The following is a 20,876-nucleotide window of genomic DNA, read 5'->3' as shown; positions in this document are numbered from 1 at the left end:
CCTCAGTTTAGGAAGGATGTTGACTTGCTGGAACGAGTCCAGAGAAGAGCAACAAAGTTGGTGAGGGGTTTGGAACACAGCCCTGTGAGGAGAGACTGAGGGAGCTGGGGTTGCTTAGCCTGGAGAAGAGGAGACTCAGGGGTGACCTTATTGCTCTCTAGAACTACCTGAAAGGAGGTTGTAGACAGGCAGAGGTTGGTCTCTTCTCCCAGGCAGCCAGAACCAGAACAAGAGGACACAGTCTCAGGCTGCGCCAGGGGAGGTTTAGGCTGGAGGTTAGGAGGAAGTTTTACACAGAGAGAGTGATTGCCCACTGGAATGGGCTGCCTGAGGAGGTGGTGGGGTTGCTGTCGCTGGGGATGTTCAGGGCGAGGCTTGACAGGATGCTTGGTGCCATGGGTTAGTTGATTAGGTGGTGTTGGATGATAGGTTGGACATGATGATCTTGAAGGTCTCTTCTAACCTGGTTTATTCCATATGTGAAACTATATGTGAAGTGTGGATATGCCAAGATTGTGGATTGTTTTCTTTAGCTTTAGTTTAACCTTACACCTTCTCCCCCTCCAACTGTCCCAGTGAAGTTAGCAGCAGTACTGTCTATGTAAGTGATATTATCCTGAGCTTTGAAGAAAGCAAAGCAGAAGCAGCTCACTTAATGTGCAGCTCCACACACACTTCTGTATGACTGGTGTTTCAGTTGTACAGTTAACATGCTCTCATGATCTGCAACACTGCAACTGAAAAGAATTTATTATGCCTTGGGATTTTTCTCTCTATTTTTTGGGGGATAGAACATTAGGAGTTAAAAAGGAACCCCTGGAATCATCTGGTCTGCAGACACTCAGTCTTTTTATTAATTTATCCTGTATACTATTAAATCTGCACATTGACAAATTACCTACTTACAGTCCAATTGTTCCTCACTGTCCAAGTACTACCTGAGCAGAAAAAGAATTAGGTCAACTTTTTCTCACTCCCTCCTGTCTCATGGCTCCAAAGTTTTATTCTTTAAACTCGGTTACACTTGAATGCTTTCACCACATGATGCTTACCAAATTCTTACTCTCCACTTCCATAACAAAGATAACATTGTTCTGGAAGAATAAACAATTCTGTTCCATGACCTCTGACAATGGTAGTAAATGCCAAAAATAAAAGAAAATTTAGGTTTATCAGGAAAAGTAATTTTTGTTGGTTTGATTGAGAAGGGCAACAAAGTTGGTGAGGGGTTTGGAGCACAAGCCATACGAGGAGAGGCTGAGGGAGCTGGGGTTGCTTAGCCTGGAGAAGAGGAGGCTCAGGGGAGAGCTTCTTGCTCTCTACAACTACCTGAAGGGAGGTTGTAGCCAGGTGGGGGCTGGTCTCTTCTCCCAGGCAACCAGCACCACAACAAGAGGACACAGTCTCAAGCTGTGCCAGGGGATGTCTAGTCTGAATGTTAGGATGTCCCAGTGGAGGTCAGTGACAAGCAGAGTCCCTCAGGGATCAGTCCTGGGACCAGTCTTGTCCAACATCTTTGTGGGTGCCATGGACAGTGGCACTGAGTGTACCCTCAGCAGGTTTGCTGATGACACCAAGCTGTGTGGTGCAGCAAACACACTGGAGGGAAGGGATGCCATCCAGACGGCCCTTGACAGGATGGAGAGGTGGGCACAAGCCAACCTCATGAGGTCCAACAAGACCAAGGGCACGCTCCTGCATCTGGGTCGAGGCAACCCCAGGCACAAATCCAGGCTGGGCAGGGACTGGCTGGAAAGCAGCCCTGAGGAGAGAGACTTGGGGGTGCTGGGGGAGGAGAAGCTCAACAGGAGCTCTCAGTGTGCACTTGCAGCCCGGAAAGCCAACCAGAGCCTGGGCTGCAGCAAGAGAAGTGTGGCCAGCAGGGCAAGGGAGCTGATTCTCCCCCTCTGCTCAGCTCTGGTGAGACCCCACCTGGAGTACTGCCTCCAGTTCTGGAGCCCCTATTCCAAGAGGGATCTGGAGGTGCTGGAAGGTATCCAGAGAAGGGCCACGAGGATGAGCAGAGGGCTGGAGCACCTCTCCTGTGAGGACAGACTGAAGGAGTTGGGGCTGTTCAGTCTGGAGAAGAGAAGGCTCCCAGGTGACCTCATTGTGGCCTTCCAGTATCTGAAGGGGGCCTCCAAGAAGGCTGGGGAGGGACTTCTCAGGATCTCAGGGAGTGATAGGACTAGGGGGAATGGAATGAAGCTGGAGGTGGGGAGATTCAGGCTGGATGTGAGGAGGAAGTTCTTCCCCATGAGAGTGGTGAAGCCCTGGAATGGGTTGTCCAGGGAGGTGGTTGAGGCCCCATCCCTGGAGGTGTTTAAGCCCAGGCTGGATGAGGCTCTGGCCAGGCTGATGTAGTGTGAGGTGTCCCTGCCCATGGCAGGGGGGTTGGAACTAGATGATCCTTGTGGTGCCTTCCAACCCTGATTCTATGATTCTAAGAAATTCTACACAGAGAGACTGATTGCCCATTGGAATGGGCTGCCCAGGGAGGTGGTGGAATCACCATCATTGGAGGTGTTTAGAAGGAGACTTGATGGGGTGGTTGCTACCATGGTTAATTGATTAGATGGTGTTGATGGGTTGGATGTGATGATCATGAAGGTCTCTTCCAGCCTGGTCTATTCTATTCTATTCTATTTGCAAAATATTCAGCTTTCACCCATATGATTAAAAGCTTAGGGAAATCACCTGGGCTCCTAACTAGAAGGCTCAGCAGGCTATGTTCTCTCACTTTGCCATTGAGGAAGCCCACAGCAATGAACATATTACTGCCCAAAGTCTCAATACGATGCTATTTCCAAGACAACCTTCTGCCTTCTAAATAATGTTTGGGAGTGGTTTAGAAATAGCAGTATAAATTGGCTTTGTAATAGCAATAAAATCACTACAATTAACTGTAGGCAATAGGGCAAGGAATAATGCATATAAGCTAGAACACAGGAATTTCCACCTCAACATGAGGAGAAACTTCTTTGTTGTGGGGGTCATAGAGCACTGGAACAGTCTATCCAGAGAGGTTGTGGAGGCTCTTTCTCTGGAGACTTTCAAGGCCAACCTGCATGTGTTCCTGTGTGTCCTTCCCTAGGTGATTCTACTTTCCCAGGGGGGTTGGACACAATGATCTCTGAAGGTCCCTTCCAGCCCCTAACATTCTGTGATTCTGTGATGTTAAATTTTCAGCAAAACCAACCTGTTAGATTTCTGCCATTCTGTTTCTGTCCATATAATTTAATGGAGATATGCACAGTCAGTGAATTACAAGGCATGCAGTACCTGTGGTCATAAGCTCTCCACAGAGAAGTGAAATATGTGCACCTTCTAATAAATGATGCATCAAACTCTCACTGAATAGCTGATCTCTAAAACTGTGTCTAGTGATGATATGCAAGTGGATTCTAGCTGTGCATTGTGTTATGTTCCATAGGGTCAGGATAGGAAAAATAGAACATAATGTGTTATGTAACAAAAGCAACAAAAGGCTCTCTACATCGAGTTCAGAGATTCATGGAATGTTTTGCATTGGCAGGGAGCTTAAAGATCATCTAGAATAGAATGAAATAGAATAAACCAAGTTGGAAGAGACCTTCAAGATCATCGCGTCCAACCTATCAACCAATCCAACACCACCTAAACAACTAACCCATGGCACCAAGCACCCCATCAAGTCTCCTCCTGAACACCTCCAGTGATGGTGACTCCACCACCTCCCCAGGCAGCCCATTCCAACGTGCAATCACTCTCTCTGTGTAGAACTTCTTCCTAACATCCAGCCTGAACCTCCCCTGCCGCAGCCTGAGACTGTGTCCTCTTGTTCTGGTACTGGCTGCCTGGGAGAAGAGACCAACATCCACCTGTCTGCAACCTCCCTTCAGGTAGTTGTAGACAGCAATGAGGTCACCCCTGAGTCTCCTCTTCTCCAGGCTAAGCAACCCCAGCTCCCTCAGCCTCTCCTCACAGGGCTGTGTTCCAAACCCCTCACCAACTTTGTTGCTCTTCTCTGGACTCGTTCCAGCAAGTCAACCTCCTTCCTAAACTGAGGGGCCCAGAACTGGACACAGGACTCGAGGTGCGGCCTAACCAGTGCAGTGTACAGGGGCAGAATGACCTCCCTGCTCCTGCTGGCTACACTGTTCCTGATGCAGGCCAGGATGCCATTGGCCCTCTTGGCTGCCTGGGCACACTGCAGGCTCATGTTCAGCCTACCATCGACCAGCACCCCCAGGTCCCTTTCCACCTGACTGTGTACTCTGACCCCAGCCTGTAGCTCTGCATGGGGTTGTTGTGGCCAATGTGCAGAACCTGGCACTTGGATCTAGTTACATCCCCCCCACCTACCATGGGCAGAGACACCCTCCACTAGATCAGATTGCTCAAGGCCCTGTACAACCTGGCCTTGATCACCTCCAGGGAGGGGACATCCATGATCTCCATGGGCAACCTGTTCCAGTGTCTCGCCCCCCCTCTGGACCCTCTCCATCAATTTGATGTCCTTCTTATGCTGGGAGCATGAGAACTAGATACAGTACTACAGGTGGAGGTCTCAAGAGAGTAGAATCACCTCCCTTGTCCTGCTGGTCACAACTCTTTCAATGCAGCCCAGGATGTGGCTGGCCTTCTGTGCTGCAAGTGCACATTGCTGGCTCATAGAATTATAGATCATAGAACATCACAGAATCAATAAGGTTGGAAAAGACCCCAGAGATCATCAAGTCCAACCTATCACCCAGCACCTCATGACTGACTAAACCATGGCACGAAGTGCCACGTCCAGTCCCCTCTTGAACATCTCCAGGGACTCCATCACCTCCCAGGGCAGCACATTCCAATGGCCAATTACTCTTTCTGGGAAGAACTTTCTCCTCACCTCAAGCCTAAACCTCCCCTGGCACAGCTTGAGACTGTGTCCTCTTGTTGTGGTGCTGGTTGCCTGGGAGAAGAGACCAACCCCCACCTGGCTACAACCTCCCTTCAGGTAGTTGCAGAGAGCATTAAGGTCTCCCCTGATCCTTCTCTTCTCCAGGCTAAGCAACCCCAGCTCCCTCAGCCTCTCCTCATAGGGCTGTGCTCAAGGCCTCTCCCCAGCCTCGTTGCCCTTCTCTGGACACATTCAAGTGTCTCAATGTCCTTCCTAAACTGAAGTGCCCAGAACTGGACACAGTGCTCAAGGTGTGGCCTAACCAGTGCTGAGTACAGGGACAAATCACATTGATATTTCATCAGCTGACACCCCTAAGTTCCTTTCCTCAAGAGCGCTCTCACGCTACTTCTCAGCCAGCCTATGTTTGTGCTTGGGGTTGCAGGACCCACGTGCAGGACCTTACACTTGGCCTTGTTGAGCTATGTGAGGACAGCTTGGGCCCAGCTCTCAACCCTGTCCAAGTCTCTCTGGATGGCTTCGCTTCCCTCCAGTGTGTCAACCAGACCACACAGCTTGGTGTTATCCTCAAACTTGCTGAGGGTGTACTCAATTCCACTGTCCATATCTCTGACAAAGATGTTAAACAACACTGGCACCAATACTGACCACTGAGGGACACCACTTGTCAGTGGTCTCCATTTGGATGTTGAGCTGTTGACCACAACTCTCTTGAGTGTGGCCAGCTAGCCAATTTCTTATCCAGAGAGTAGTCCACTCCTCAATGTTCAATACTATTTTCAGACTAGCTGAGGTTGTGATAAATGCTGCAATGATTGTTAAAGCCAGGCAGAATTTGAAGATGTCAATGAAGGAGGAGGATTTAAATGAGTCTGTCTTGCCCATCCTTACAATGGCAGTGAAAGAATGAACTACAGCCATGCAAAAATAATTAATTCAGCAGGAGAAAAGCAAGCCAGGGGCTCACATAAATTAGCAAATTATCTGTGCTTTTCTTCAACAGAGATTATTGCCAAGGAGACAATCAAGGACCTGTCTTCCTAAGAGCTGGAGGGATTGATTCCGTAGTCAAAAGCAGCACTCTGTAGCTATCCAGATGAAGAAAGTAATTTCTGCTGAATAGAGCTGATATTTCCTGGTGTTTCCTCTAACTCAGAATGCAAGTTTAATAACATATATTTTCCGAGGAAGCAGAGTCAGATTCATGAAGGAGGACAATTCCAGACTGACAGACTTCTTTCCACCTCTGAGCAATGCCATTTTCAGTTGAGACTGTATGCACCTCAAAAGTGATCATTTTGTTGCTCTTGCTTGTACTTTGCTGTGTTGGCAGAGGTGCCAGGGTCCAACACATAATGATTATTCTTTTTCCAAGCAGCCAAATCACTCCAAGGGGCTTTCAATCCTGAAACTTTCCAATGACCTTAATTTACTTGTCAGATAAAAATGTCAAATGACAGAAAAGTATAATTGGAAAGTGTGGATTTGTTAAAAACTGACAGAGAGGCAGGTAAGGAAAGCGATGGAAATACTTATTTGTGCTTGAAGTGATCCTTCTAGAAATCAATAAAGGCACAGTGCAGTGACCAGCACAAGTTATAAGCACATGTTCAAACACACAGTCCTCATACAGAGGTAAAGGGCTCCATGAAATGCTCTTGAGGCAGTGAGAAAAAAAAAAGTAATCTGTGGCATGGAATAATATATGTTTTAAATATAATTTTGCCATTCTAAGTTAAATTCAGCATGCTTCCCAACCTTTCAGAACCTACCAGAACAAGAGGACACAGTCTCAGGCTGCGCCAGGGGAGGTTCAGGCTGGATGTTAGGAAGAAGTTCTACACAGAGAGAGAGTGATTGCCCATTGGAATGGGCTGCCTGGGGAGGTGGTGGAGTCACCATCATTGGAGGTGTTCAGAAGGAGACTCGATGGGGTGCTTGGTGCCATGGGTTAGTTGTTTAGGTGGTGTTGGATTGGTTGATGGGTTGGACGCGATGATCTTGAAGGTCTCTTCCAACCTGGTTTATTCTATGTATATATTCTATGTAAATCATTGAAGTTTCTCTCCTTTTCTCATTTCTCCATATTTATCTTAAGGTAAAGTTCAGGTTGCAAATCTTCAACATGTTTTGGTTTTGCTTTTCTGTTGTGCATGTTCTTGTATCTTTTTTGTCATTTCCTGCTTTCACCCCCCCTTCAGATTTTCCTCTCTATCAGCTGTGCATATTAGAATAGAATAGAATAGAATAGAATAGAATAGAATAGAATAGAATAGAATAGAATAGAATAGAATAGAATAGGTTGGAAGGGACCACAGGATAGGATAGGATAGGATAGGATAGGATAGGATAGGATAGGATAGGATAGGATAGGATAGGATAGGATAGGATAGGATAGGATAGGATAGGGGAGGATAGGATAGGATAGGATAGGATAGGATAGGATAGGATAGGGGAGGATAGGATAGGATAGGATAGAATAGACCAGGTTGGAAGAGACCATCAAGGTCATTGCATCCAACCCATCATCCAACACCATCTAATCAACTAAACCATGGCACCAAGCACCTCATCCAGTCTCTTCTTAAACACCTCCAGTGGTGGGGACTCCACCACCTCCCAGGGCAGCACTTTCCAAATGCCAATTACTCTCTCTATGAAGAATTTCTTCCTAACATTCAGCCTGAACCTCCCCTGGCACAGCTTGAAACTGTGTCCTCTTGTTCTGGTGCTGGTTGCCTGGGAGAAGAGACCAACCCCCAGCTGGCTACAACCTCCCTTCAGGTAGTTGTAGACAGCAAGAAGGTCTCCCCTGAGCCTCCTCTTCTCCAGGCTAAGCAACCCCAGCTCCCTCAGCCTCTCCTCGTAGGGCTTGTGCTCCAAACCCCTCCCCAGTTTTGTTGCCCTTCTCTGGACACCTTCCAGCAACTCAACATCTTTCCTAACCCGAGGGGCCCAGAACTGGACACAGGACTCAAGGTATGGCCTAACTAGTGTGCTGTACAGGTGGAGAATGACCTCCCTGCTCCTCTGTTTCTTCTCAGGACTACTTGGTTATTCAAGACAGAAAAACTCAGTTTAAAAAAAAAAAGGCAAATTATGATAGGTGGCAAATCCAAGCAAGCTTCTGCAATCTTATTTCATCTCTTTGTGTGTACATACTAGAGTGCTGCATGTAATCATAGATGTACATACCACTTCCCCCAGAATCTCTTTTGTTAAACTACACAACCAGCATTCCTACAGGTCAAATCAGTATTTTGTTGTCTCTGCACTCTCCAGTGTACAGTCTGCCAACTATGCACCAGCCAAATCTGTCCAGTGCAGGGATGACTAGAAGCAATGTGATCAGAGGGATGAATGTGGCTGTAGCATATATGCAGCCATACACTAATGGGTAGTTAAAGCTGATAGGCAAGGGGGTGAGGGAGTGCTGGTGCCACAGGAACATGAAAACCACTTTTAGTACTAAGACTCACAAGACTCATATCTAACTGGTTTGGCTGTTTCATCTGATAGCACATTCTGTTCTCTTCACCTGTCTGCTCAGTAAGCTCATTTTGGCAGAAACATAATTTAAATAATGAGTAGCATAAGACAAGGAGCAAGAGGATTCTATTACTTATCCCAGTAGATTATAGTATATTATGTTTGTGTCAAAACTCCCCAAACACATTGTAGCTGCAACTGATGTTATTAGTCAACGTTGTGATTTGATTTCAAAACTGCAGCATGCATCACACACATACCCAGAAGTTTATTATCCAGATAAACTCTTCACTCCTGTTACTCTTCATGCTTAACTCAGGTTACATGCCCACAATGACATATAAAGTCTCTAACTCTGTTGTTCCAGCTTCCTTGCTTAACAACATGCCCAGAAATCCCTTGTGCATACAGCCTGGTGACAGTTCTGTCCCCACTGTCTACTCTTTACATCCATGCCCTGCTTCAGGTCTTCTCTGGATTCTTCAGCTGAATGTGTGGAGGAGGAACTGTTCCTCCTCCCTGGACTGAATGTAAATATCCTGAGGCTTCTTCACTTCCTCACTGGGCAGACTGGAAGAAATGGTGCATGTGTTTTAGTGCAAGAGGATGAAAGAATCTTCCAGCTCTGTTTTCTTTCTTTTCTTTGAAGAAATTTCTCCAAAATCTTTAAAAATGTCATGTATTTGGTATAATTTGGTATATAAAGCCCTAATGACAGCTCCCTTCTGCCTCTTACCTATGTCCTTCAGTTATTTCAATTTGACATCTATCAGGCAGCAGACCTTCCCACAGATTGAAAGATAAAAAAGGGTCAGAGAGCTAGACAGATAATAGTGAGTATCTGTATGACAGTTAAGTGTGGACAGTGAGAACTGGAGCTCTAATAAACAGGAACTGGCTGTCAGATGGATTTACAAGGCATAGTAAATAAGAGTGCTTAAGAAAAGTAAGAAAGAAAAATATATGGGAAAGGGAGGAGGCAATGGGAAGGCAAGATTAAAAAGGACTTGTAAAAGGGAAAAATAATGCCGTCTTTAGCTTTAGAATACAGAACCTTTTGGTATGTATTTGCTTGAAAAGCCTTCTTTGAGGCCATGCCCCTGGCTTCAGCTTCCTGAGCAGTGGATGAATGGAAAGCCTGTGCAATCAGTTTGATATCTGAGCTAGGATGTTGCTCTTGTTTAGGAAATGCAGAGGTAAAAAGTGAAGTCTCTGGGGCTTCTGGGCACATACAACAGAAATCAGATAGGCCAGAATCGGATTTGAGGAACAATGGCTGAAAACATAAATACTTCAAAATTAAAATGAGACATTCTGAGGTATCCAGTGCTAGCTACTACTGAATGAAGACCAGGGCTGGGCAGACATGGGGAGAGATCCAGCAAGGCAGTTTCTACATCTGAGACATTTGCCATCTCATTTGTTTCAGCCGGTGTGTGCACTGGAAGTACGAAGCCCTGCCAGCTTTGCTAGAAGCTTCCCTCTTTGGAGAGGATTTTTCTGACTTTTCTAGGTAGCCACTTATTTTCACAGATTTTTTCTTTTCACAAAAATGTTACTCTTTTGGATGTTTCCTTTATTTATCCCTGCAGCACAGAGAAGAGTCCAACAACAACGTTCTCCCCAAGCAGTGGATGCCTCAGCCTGCTGGTTAGTGAGGGAGAATGCTTCCCAAAATCCAGATGAGCATTGTTCGATTAACTAACATTTCCTTTACTGCTACAGAGTTGGTCTTCTTTCTGCCTCATGTACCACCATTAACAACTGTACCAAAAATGTCTCAGTGTTCCTAGTCATGATGTATCTAATGCTACCCTGCATAACTGAAGTGGCACAGAGTGTTTCCGCCAGTTTCTCCCCCTCTGCTCAGCTCTGCTGAGACCCCACCTGGAGTACTGCCTCCAGTTCTGGAGCCCCTGTTACAAGAGGGATCTGGAGGTGCTGGAAGGTGTCCAGAGAAGGGCCAGGAGGATGAGCAGAGGGCTGGAGCACCTCTCCTGTGAGGACAGACTGAAGGAGTTGCGGCTGTTCAGTCTGGAGAAGAGAAGGCTCCCAGGTGACCTCATTGTGGCCTTCCAGTATCTGAAGGGGGCTACAAGAAGGCTGGGGAGGGACTGCTCAGGATCTCAGGGAGTGATAGGACTAGGGGGGATGGAATGAAGCTGGAGGTGGGGAGATTCAGGCTGGGTGTGAGGAGGAAGTTCTTCCCCATGAGAGTGGTGGAGCCCTGGAATGGGTTGTCCAGGGAGGTGGTTGGGGCCCTGTCCCTGGAGGTGTTTAAGCCCAGGCTGGATGAGGCTCTGGCCAGGCTGCTCTAGTGTGGGGTGTCCCTGCCCATGGCAGGGGAGTTGGAACTAGATGATCCTTGTGGTCCCTTCCAACCCTGACTGATACTATGATACTATGAGTAAACTGGAGAAGGCATGACAGCACTGTCCTGCCAGGAATAGTATGGTTTAGGAGACTGTTATACATGTGTGCTGGGTTACACCCATGTACTTCTCCTACTTCCAAACTGACTCCAGATTGGTTTTGGTAGATTTACCTCCTTCATTTTTCCCCCTACCAGGCACCCAGTTAAGGCTCAAACCACTGCAACATGTCTCACAGTCAATTTGTCTATTACTTTAAGGACAATGCTGTAGTTCAGGCAGCAAGTTCTTAGAGGTATAATTAAAAGAAAACTGAATTATAAGGAAGTAAGTGGTGCTAGGTCTGTTTATGGGATCATAAACAGATCTGGTATTCCAGTTCAATTCAGCATTAAGTTCAGCTCTCATGTTATACGTCAAAAAAGATGCTAAAATTTTTGAGAGCTACAAAATGATTTAGTGCTTGTAAAAAAATGGGGTGTTTTTAGAGTGAGAGACAGTGTTTATATCACTCATGGGAAAGACAAAAGAATTCTTTAAAATGACCTATGCACAGTTAGCTGAAGAAGGCACAGGGCAATGCAGTTGGTGATGGGTTTGGAACACAAGCCCTATGAGGAGAGGATGAGGGAACTGGGGTTGCTTAGCCTGGAGGAGACTCAGGGGTGACCTTCTTGCTCTCTACAACGACCTGAAGGGAGGTTGTAGACAGGTGGAGGTTGGTCTCTTCTCCCAGGCAGCCAGCACCAGAACAAGAGGACACAGTCTCAGGCTGCGCCAGGGGAGGTTTAGAGGTTAGGAAGAAATTCTAAACAGAGAGAGTGATTGCCCATTGGAATGGGCTGCCCGGGGAGAGGGTGGAGTCACCATCACTGGAGGTGTTCAGGAGGAGACTTGATGGGGTGCTTGGTGCCGTGGGTTAGTTGTTTGGGTGGTGTTGGATTGGTTGATGGGTTGGACATGATGATCTTGAAAGTCTCTTCCAACATGGTGTGACCGTTTGAGGCTGTGCTTTTAAGAACAAACAGTGCTGTGACACTCTGGCTAAATGTTTTCGGTACTAGAACCAAAACATTCTGATATTCTAAACGAATTTCATTGGTGGATAGACAAAATGCAACTTTAGATTGTGGAGCAGTTGGAATTTTTGTTTTTTATCTCAGTTCAGTTTCGTCTGGGAGTTGGGGAGTTTGGGTTTCAGCCTGTTCTCCCTGCCTGCTCTCTCTGCGAACTGCTGGAGTTGGCCTTCAGATAAGCAAACACTAATCCTGCATGGCTTTTGAAGCTTACTAACAACTCTTTCCCTTAAGAACTTGCCTTTCTTTCTCTCTAACCCCTTTTTGGGAAAAAAGGGAGGTAGGGGGAGAGAGAGGGGGTTACTGGGAGGGGATCCCTTTAGGGGGAGGGATTTTTGTTGTGTTATTTCTCTTTGCTGTATATTTCTGTGTATATATTGTAAATACCTGTATATATTGTGTTATATATAACCTGCTTTCCAAATATGCTTGTAAATATATAGCTTTGCTCTTCAACTGAGTTAGCTGTGGTTTCTTACTCTGTGGAGTAGGGAGAGCTAAGCCCTCTCTCAACCTACCACACCTGGTCTATTCTATTCTATTCTATTCTATTCTATTCTATTCTATTCTATTCTATTCCTTACTCTATTTGTCTTTTTAATCTGTCAGAAAAGGGTCACAAGGTACAGGCTAAATCAGGCTAGTAATGCAGTGAAGATTTTTAATGACGAGGCTTATGCACTGGCACTATCTACCTAGAAACATGCTGAGCTCCTGTCATGAGTTAAGTTGAATATTTGCTGCTATTTCTCAAACCCATCCTGCCTTATGCCAGCTTCAAAATGAAAGTGCTGGCTGGGGCAAAGTATTACAGGGCTTGAAGTTCTGATTGTAACATGAGAGGCTGACTCTTCTGGTTTGAGGAAGAACTTCTTTACTGTAAGGGTCAACAGAGCACTGGAACAGACTTCCCAGAGAGGTTGTTGGAGTCTCCTTCTCTGGAGACTTTCAAGACCTGCCTGGATGTGTTCCTGTGCAACCTGTGCTGGATTCTATAGTCTCTGGCAGGGGGGTTGGATTCGATGATCCAGAGGACCCTCCCAACCCCTAACATCCTGTGAGTCTGTGATGCTTTTGGGTCCTGGGTTTTGGGTATTGGTGATGCTGGTGGGAGTTGGTTAGCTCACTGGTTTTCTGCTTTATGCTGGGTTTTTTCCCTGCATTTTGCTGCACTTTTTCTACAAATAGATTAAGCTAATGTAATGGTACATTGTATTATTAGCTAAAGCCATTGTGCTTTATATCTTGTTTATATTAAACATTTTTAATCTCAACTATTTTTATCTCAACCCAGAGGGGTTATTTTTGTGTGTGTGTGTTACTGTTTCCTCATTTCTGTGTTGGGGGGAAACAGTAAGACTAACCTATTACAGCTCACTAGTCCATTACAGCTCCCCATGACTGTAAGAGTTCAAATAAATACTAGTTGTACATGGTACATTTTACATTTCAATCTATTAGCATTAGCCATCTGGGAAAGTTACAGAGTTACAGACATTTGTCCTGCTTTATGAAAGGGCCAACTGAATCACCATCTGATATTGCCCTAAAGTTTAAAATAGGTCACTTTTCAAAACACATTGAGGAAACTAGATATTTGGACAGTAACAAGGCATCATTTGACAGATCATTGAGTATTGCTTCAGTGTGAAATAAGTAACTTTTACCAGCAGGCACTTTGCTTTTTCCCCCCTTCTTTTTCTTTTCCTCTTTGAAATCTAAAGCAGTACTGTATAAATATTTGAATAAGGCTATAGTCCTTTGAACTGCCCCTTTAATTTAATTGAAGCTTTTATCTAGCTCAAGGTACCATTCATATAGAAGCAGAATTTATTTCAACATCCATCTCAACTGATCATAAAGAAAAGCTCTTCTGTCTACATTTCCTTTAAATCACAAGGTTTAGATTCATAATAAATCAAACACTTCTAGTCAAGCACCAGCTCAAATAGTAAGTGTTGGTAAACAGAAACATACAATATGTATTTATGTTTCACTATTAAGGTTCACACTGGGTGCTTGGAAGTAATAGAAGTAATAAATATTTAAGAGTGTTGTAAACTCTAGGTCACTGTGCAGCCCAAGAGAAGGAGACATGGGGCTATGAGGAGTGGGTGGAATCTCACTCCCAGGAGATGTTTCTGTCAGCAGCGCCAAAGAAATGTCACTGGAACCACAGTCTTCCTGATTTAGGTGGGTAAGTCACACTTTCACAAACATGACACAGGCCCATAGGAGTTCAAACACTATTTACTTTTCATAAGAGTTATATCCCAGTGTGCCTAAAGCCTAGTATTTGTTGCATCAGAAGATACGGGCAAGATCTTGAAAGCACCCAAGGTCTCAGCTCTTATTCAACCCAATTGGGTTGAATACCCAGAAATTTTCTAAAGGTCCAGTTAGGCATTAAACACCTGGAAAGCTGTCCCTACAGCATTTTTGAACCAGAAGCAGCAATGAAGGACAAACCCATGGGTGCTCTTGAAAACACTTATGTAGTTTCGAGTCTGTACTTTAGCTTAACCAACTCAAATTCTAGAACTATAACGGAAAACATGGTCACATAATTGGTTAACTAAGTTCATTTCCTTAATGAGTGTGTTTTAGTGTTGCATCTGCTGCGGTAATTTTAGCTGAAATTCTTGCAAATACCTCACTTGCAGTTCCTTTGCACATGAAATACAATACAGGATTTAATTACAGAATTGTTCTGAGCATGAGCATCCCACACAGCAGCAGGTCTTCTCTCACATTCTGCAGGAATATGTAGGCTTTTTTCCTTCTTGGTGGGCAAATTTTGAAGGCTTATTTGTGTACAGAAAAATAGAAGGTTTATTTTTTTAATGATTTTTAGAGTCTGAGAGTACTAACAGCTAGAGAGAAAAGATTTCACCACTGCATTCTGGGAGCTTGGATGAAGTTGCTGGATTTACATAAAGCACTGACTAGGGGTATTTCTAGATGCCCAAAGAAAGGCCACCTTTAAGCAAAGAAAGGATCATAGACCCATAGAATAACTCAAGCTGGAAGGGACCCATAAGGAAACTCTGCAGTAAAAAACATCTTTCAATACCAGCATTGGGCTAAATTTTCTATTTGTTGTTATAAACAAAAACAGATTCAGCCATTCAACTCACAGTGTCTCATTGTTTTAGTAGTAGCTGCTACTTCTACTGTATTTGTTTCATATTTCCTTCAGTGAAACTTACTTTCATCTCCAGTTTCAAATTCAAACTTCTGGCTATAGCCGCTGTATCCTGCTGTCGTTCTGACTCTGATATGAAATATATACTTGGTGGCTGGCTTGAGACCTGTGATGATAACACTTGGAGCCTTGGACCTTGTGGAGGAATAGCTGAGCTGCTCGTGCTCCTGAGGGACAAAAGAGGGGAGAAATGATTTCAAGTTGAGTTGTGCAAACTTCACACACATGATATAGCAGCACCGAAGCTCCATATCCTTCTCATGAATGCAAAATGTGTTTATCAAAGGAGGTGCAGGTATGGATTCGTGTACTTTGATTTTTACTACTTTCATAATGCATGATATGGCCTTGGCTTAGATTTCAGGGTTTGGTCTTTAATCTTGCATATAAACGTACCACACCTCTGTGACTTGGGTTAGTAATCACACTGTAGCCAAAACAGTATGGAATTAGTGCAAGACTACATTCACAGAAAATGGCAGCTAAAATGGTAGCTAATTATTTTTGTACAAGGGACAAACTAGGAGGGAGGTAAATACTAGTAAGCTGTAAAGTAAGCTGTAAAGCTGTAAAGCAAAGATGTGGGAGTATTCAAATACCCGCTACTCACTTCTACCCGCAGGTAGTGCCAAAATGCCGGCGCTATCCGGGGGTAGACCTGTGGGGTGAAAGAAAATACAAATTAACTTTTCCTTTAAAGTCTGTAAACTTCTACTATGGTTCAATTGCTTTGCTGCTCTCGAACTTTATTTCTCTCTCCAGGCAGCTGCAATGTTGTATACATGAAATTCCCTTTCACACTGTATAAGGAGAAACACTTTGTGCCAAAGTCCCCTGTTAATCTCCAGGCGGCTGATCCTGGGCATCTGCTGAGAATTTCTGCCTCTCTGCAGAGATCACTGAAAATTAACATGTGCAGAGAACACTGGGAATTACCACTGCAGACCAGATGCTGTAGTTTGGACAGCAGCCACATCCATTGCTCTGCTGATTTGCTAGACAGCTCATTGATGATACTTTTCCACGAGGGGATGACTTAGAAGAAGAGGAAGTTTATTCCCTATCATTAGTTACTGTCACTTGGTAAGGCAGTAATCTGTAATATTTTATATGATGCCTCAAGGCTAGCTTTACTTTGTTGCAGCAGGATTTGTCTCCAAATTGACATATGAGTAGAAATGTCCTTGGCATATGCTTAAGAACCCAACTGTAACACCCATGGGGCACCACACACATCTGTTATACCGTGCAGTGATAACTAGTGTAGGTATAAGTTTTTCAAAGGGTGCTTCCAGTCTGTTAAGAAGGAATCACTCTGTTTCATAGAAGAGATACAAACAGGAGAAGAATAGGTTTCAGTTGGATTATGTTGGACTCAATCTCTTCTGAGCAGTAATGAGATTTTTTTTAATATAAACCAAACAGTTTTATATAAAATATGCTGAGTCAGCTCTGGCCATGCTTTAACAAAGTCATGTTAGCATAGGGCTCTAGGTATAATCAATATTCCCTGAGTAGGCATATAGGACATGGCAAAGAAAACCACATTAAAAAAAACCCCAAACCCACACAGTAATAACTTACTGATTCTGTCCAGTGCAGGAGTAGAAAGCAGGCAACAATGACCAATGTCTAAAATAATTGCATTTAATCTTTACTTCAAGCAGCAGAAATAATGTGAAAAACTGTAGTAAGAGGAAGTGTTGATTTGTTCTACAGTCTGTTTCCAAATTCTGAACCAACAAGAAGTATACATTTAAACTGAGACAGTGAGACATGGTGTGCCTGTAATCCTGTGAGTAATACATTACTGAAACACTTCTGTAACTGAGATTCCTCCTGATTATGTGCAGTGCCATACCCTCAGTTGGCACAGGTGAGTGAATTTTAGACACACACTTTGTTTTACATTTCAGAATAGATCTATTCTCTTCTGACAGTAGACCATCTTAGGAAAGAGATGGATTTGTTTCTCCTTGAACTTGATAAATACACTGTGAGCAAAAAAAAATTGTAATGGTTTAATATTCAAATTTGTAAGGAAATGGAGCTGTCCTACACATAGAGGGAAGTTTTCATAGTACTCAGTGGATGTTTCACAAACATTCAGTGTGTCATGCAGAGCTATTTTTTATTCTATAGACTTTTTATATGTGCAGATTCCAGAGCTGTCATGTGTAGAATAGTTGTATAACTTAACACATAACTTAGCCAGGGCAAGCAACCTTGGGGAACACAATACTTGAGTTTATTAATGAAGCTGGGTGGTGGTTCAGGCTCAGTGCCTGCTGTTGCCACCACACAAGCCACACGTGCGGTGTCCTGAGGGTCCAGCCCAGTGGGTGGACATGGGAAGCTATGTATTTCATCCCATAATGCCCTGCTGCCTATACAACCATCAGCAAGGTTCTGCACTTCCTCTTTCTTCCCTCACCACTCCCATGGAGATTGGTCCCTATCTGGTAATGAGGGGGGACAACTCATCTCACAGCCTTTTGAGCCTGGCCAGGGCAATCTCAGATCTGGCCAGCTGAGATTAGCTTAACAGTGGAAGACGGGGCAGGAAGAAGGAGTCCTGGGGTTTTGGGTGTACCCTCAGGTGGGGAGAGGGAAGTGTTGGGCTGTTCTTTGGGTATACTTTGGGATCTCTTTTGTCACTGTGCTTGTGGTTCTCTGTAAAACATTGACTGCTTTTCCATTTAAACTTTCCACCACTTTTGCAATCTGTTTGTCTGAGTCTCACTTTTTTGCCCGTGGTGGGAGGGAAGGGAGGATCGGCCCTTCAACCCACCACAAGCTGCTACTGGAAGTATATATACAGTCTGTATATTAGGGAAATGGAAACTTGTCACCTTGGTGTGTTTGAGAATAAGAAGCTTCAGAAGCCTGTGCCTGAAAAAAGAGTTGCTCAAGCTTGAGACAAAATGATAAATAGCTGGAAACTTCACACTGTTTTGTGTGAGTGTTCACACAAAGAAATCATCCTTTTTAGGCTGGATTCATAGATAAGAAAATTCCCTGAAGAGTGGATGCTTTGCCACTACTGCCTTCTCAAAACAATGACATGATCTGCAGTCGACCTAGGAAGCTAGAGTTTTCCTCAGAGACAAAATCTGGGATTCATGGGGGTGACTTTCAATGTTGGCCACTCCTTCTGCCACAGTCTCAGAATAAAACATACAATTCTAGCCTGCAGAGAAGTATGGGATGCTTTGTCCTATTCTTGCCACAGAGAATATACACTTACTTTTGCATGAGTTCTGGGTTCAAAATGTGAATTCTAGACTGCAGGACTTGGATGTACTTCCTGTTAGTGCATGCTTTAACTAGACCCTGGCTAGGTTGTGCCAAAGTTTTGACATGTATCAGCACTCCAGCCATGCACCATATTGTCCATAGAAAGGAAGGATGACTTTGTGGCCTAGAAGAAACCACAATATGGTCTGTGACAGAACTCTGACCTGGATAGTAACAGCCCCAAGATCAATGGGAAATGTCAAGGGCTACATCTGTTCTGTATTTCTTGATAACTACACGGGACTACTAAACAGTCTGCAAAACAGAAGTGTCACTGATATGGTTGCATTTCCCATTGCATGTAAGCATTAAGTGAACTATTAGCTACTACATACATCTCCAAGTTTGTTTAAAAGAAGTCAAAGAAGTGCTATGATTCTTCATATTAGTACCACAGCAGCATTTCTGATCTTAAGATGGCATAGGACTCACAAGAATCAGTTCTGGGAACAAAGTGGCTGGGTGTTTAAGCATAAGTGAAATGAGTTTATCTAATACAATATACTGTTGTAGCTACTATTCAAAATCTGATACAAAGAAATTCATAAGACCTTCCCCATGGCAAACTTATCTTGGTGAAAATCTGTAATTAAAACGTAAATACCATCCAAATGACAAGTGTTGCCAATGCTATTACAGAATGAAATACAGAGCCTATGACTAGCTTTCCACATTGAAGATCTCTTTTTTATGAACTTTGAAAATGCTATCTCTGTTTCTAAGGAAATTGCATTTTTCTTATTGCTTGTATGATTCCTCTTGTCAGTGGATTCAGTTCTGACTTCACAGGTATTTGATGCTTTCCTGCAGTCACCTCTGCATGATTATCTGAATCTGAATCTACCCTAATTTTATACCTGGTTTCATAGTTAAGGCACTTTTTCATATCTAAAGAAATAGGCTGACAGAATGTAACATATATTGCTGCCAACAGTCTAAGACTAAACAAACCAATTTAATGGAGTAACAGGATCAGAGATAAAAAAGAGCAAACAACAGCAACCAAAAGCTTTCATCTTTTGCAGTACACTAGAATGCACTAACTGAAATAATCTACTTATGGATGTCCTATTCATTCAATACCCAGATGCTATCATGAAGACTATTAGAATTTTTGTGATATGCCCCAATGACTCACACCTGCAGAAATACAAACCTCCACATGCCACACTTCTGTGAACATGCTGCTCTCTAATTTTATCCCCACCTTACTTCAGAGAGAAAATGGAAATGGAGAGTTTGTGCACATGTATGAAATAAAATAAAGACAAATCAAAATATTATGACCTTTTGGCAGCTTTGACTCACACTGCAATCAGTTTACTTTGTAATGCTCTGAGTGAGAAAAAGTATATGAAACTAAAAACCAGAAGGTGAAATGCAGGATTTTGCATGGAGTGCTCAAATAACCTTCAAAAGATGAACTTTACCAGTAGAGCACTGATAGAAATTTAGGCACAAGAGGAAGTATCCTGAAAATGCGCCAGGGAATGTTTAGATTGGATATTAGGGAAAAAAAACGTTCACTGGAAGGGTGTTCAGGCCTTGGAATAGGTTGCCCAGAGATGTGGTGGCCTCACAGCCCCTAGAGGTGTTCAAAAAATGTGTAGATGTGGCACCTCAAGGCATGGTTTAATGGCCATGGTGGTGTTAGGTCGACTGTTAGGTGCAGTGATCTTAAAGGTATTTTCCAACCCAAATGACTCGATGGTTCTGTAGTCAAAACAATATCCAGGAATTACCACTCTCTTGCAATTGACCCTGTCTAGCTTGTTTTATGAATGACAATCAAGATATTTAGGGCATTTAGTCCCATGAATAACTGAAAACCTTCTTCATGACAGCTGAAAACATACTTATTCTGCAGCTACAACTCTCAAATCTGTGTCTGTGGAAAGAAGCTGGGGAGAGAGTAGCGGAATTTAATATGAACTGCTTGCAAATACATTGTCTATCTTGTATCCATTGTCCTCCAACATGAAAATTCTGTACTTAAGCTATATAATCCTGCTTAGCCTTTTTGGAGTGATAGCACTTAAAGAGAAAGAAATACTAAGAGAGATTAAATCTATATACCACAGGGATGAGGTACTTCTCCTGTGCACTACAGCACAATGTCAGAGCTGTGTAAGTACCACATTAAAGCACAGAAGATTCAGAGTCCTGTGGCTCAGACAGTATCAGTGTTTAAAGAGAAGCACCAATATTAAAAAAAAAGGATATTTTTAAAGAGTATTTGGTCATATTTTTCCCTCTTGCCTAGATATAACTGTTTGAAGGATACATACAATGTGACCTACAAATGAAACATCATTATTTGACATAAATGACCACAATTATGGAAGGTAGGAATTTTTATGAATCATAGCTCTGGTCCCTCACAAAATGAAATCTCCAACCTCTTTCTTTTCTGATGGAATCAACCATGATGGCAGTTAATTACCTCCAGAGCCACCTAAACTTTAACATTTTCGTACACATTAGAATAAAACAGTAACTGCTAAGCTAATCCCAGCATCACAGAATGGTACAGGTTGGAAGGGACCTCCAGA

The 20,876-nt window shown here is 43.6% G+C and overlaps 1 protein-coding gene across 2 annotated transcripts in view; it reads right to left on the bottom strand.

Annotated features, from left to right (window-relative positions):
• The window catches only part of LOC104301781 (ephrin type-A receptor 6), a 641,386-nt gene that overhangs the window by 168,999 nt on the left and 451,511 nt on the right, over nt 1–20,876 (bottom strand). The window contains exons 7-8 of one of the 2 annotated variants that reach the window (XM_054165754.1): nt 15,638–15,685; nt 15,032–15,194 (exon numbers count right to left, since the gene is read on the bottom strand). In XM_054165754.1, coding sequence (XP_054021729.1) covers nt 15,032–15,194; nt 15,638–15,685 — 211 coding nt within the window. The remainder of the gene's footprint in view (nt 1–15,031; nt 15,195–15,637; nt 15,686–20,876) is intronic. The other variant, XM_054165755.1, reaches the window with a different exon arrangement.

This window comes from Dryobates pubescens, chromosome 12, assembly GCF_014839835.1.
Source record: "Dryobates pubescens isolate bDryPub1 chromosome 12, bDryPub1.pri, whole genome shotgun sequence".
NCBI classification, from domain to species: domain Eukaryota; kingdom Metazoa; phylum Chordata; class Aves; order Piciformes; family Picidae; genus Dryobates; species Dryobates pubescens.
This window is presented reverse-complemented; position numbering and strand designations above follow the sequence as displayed.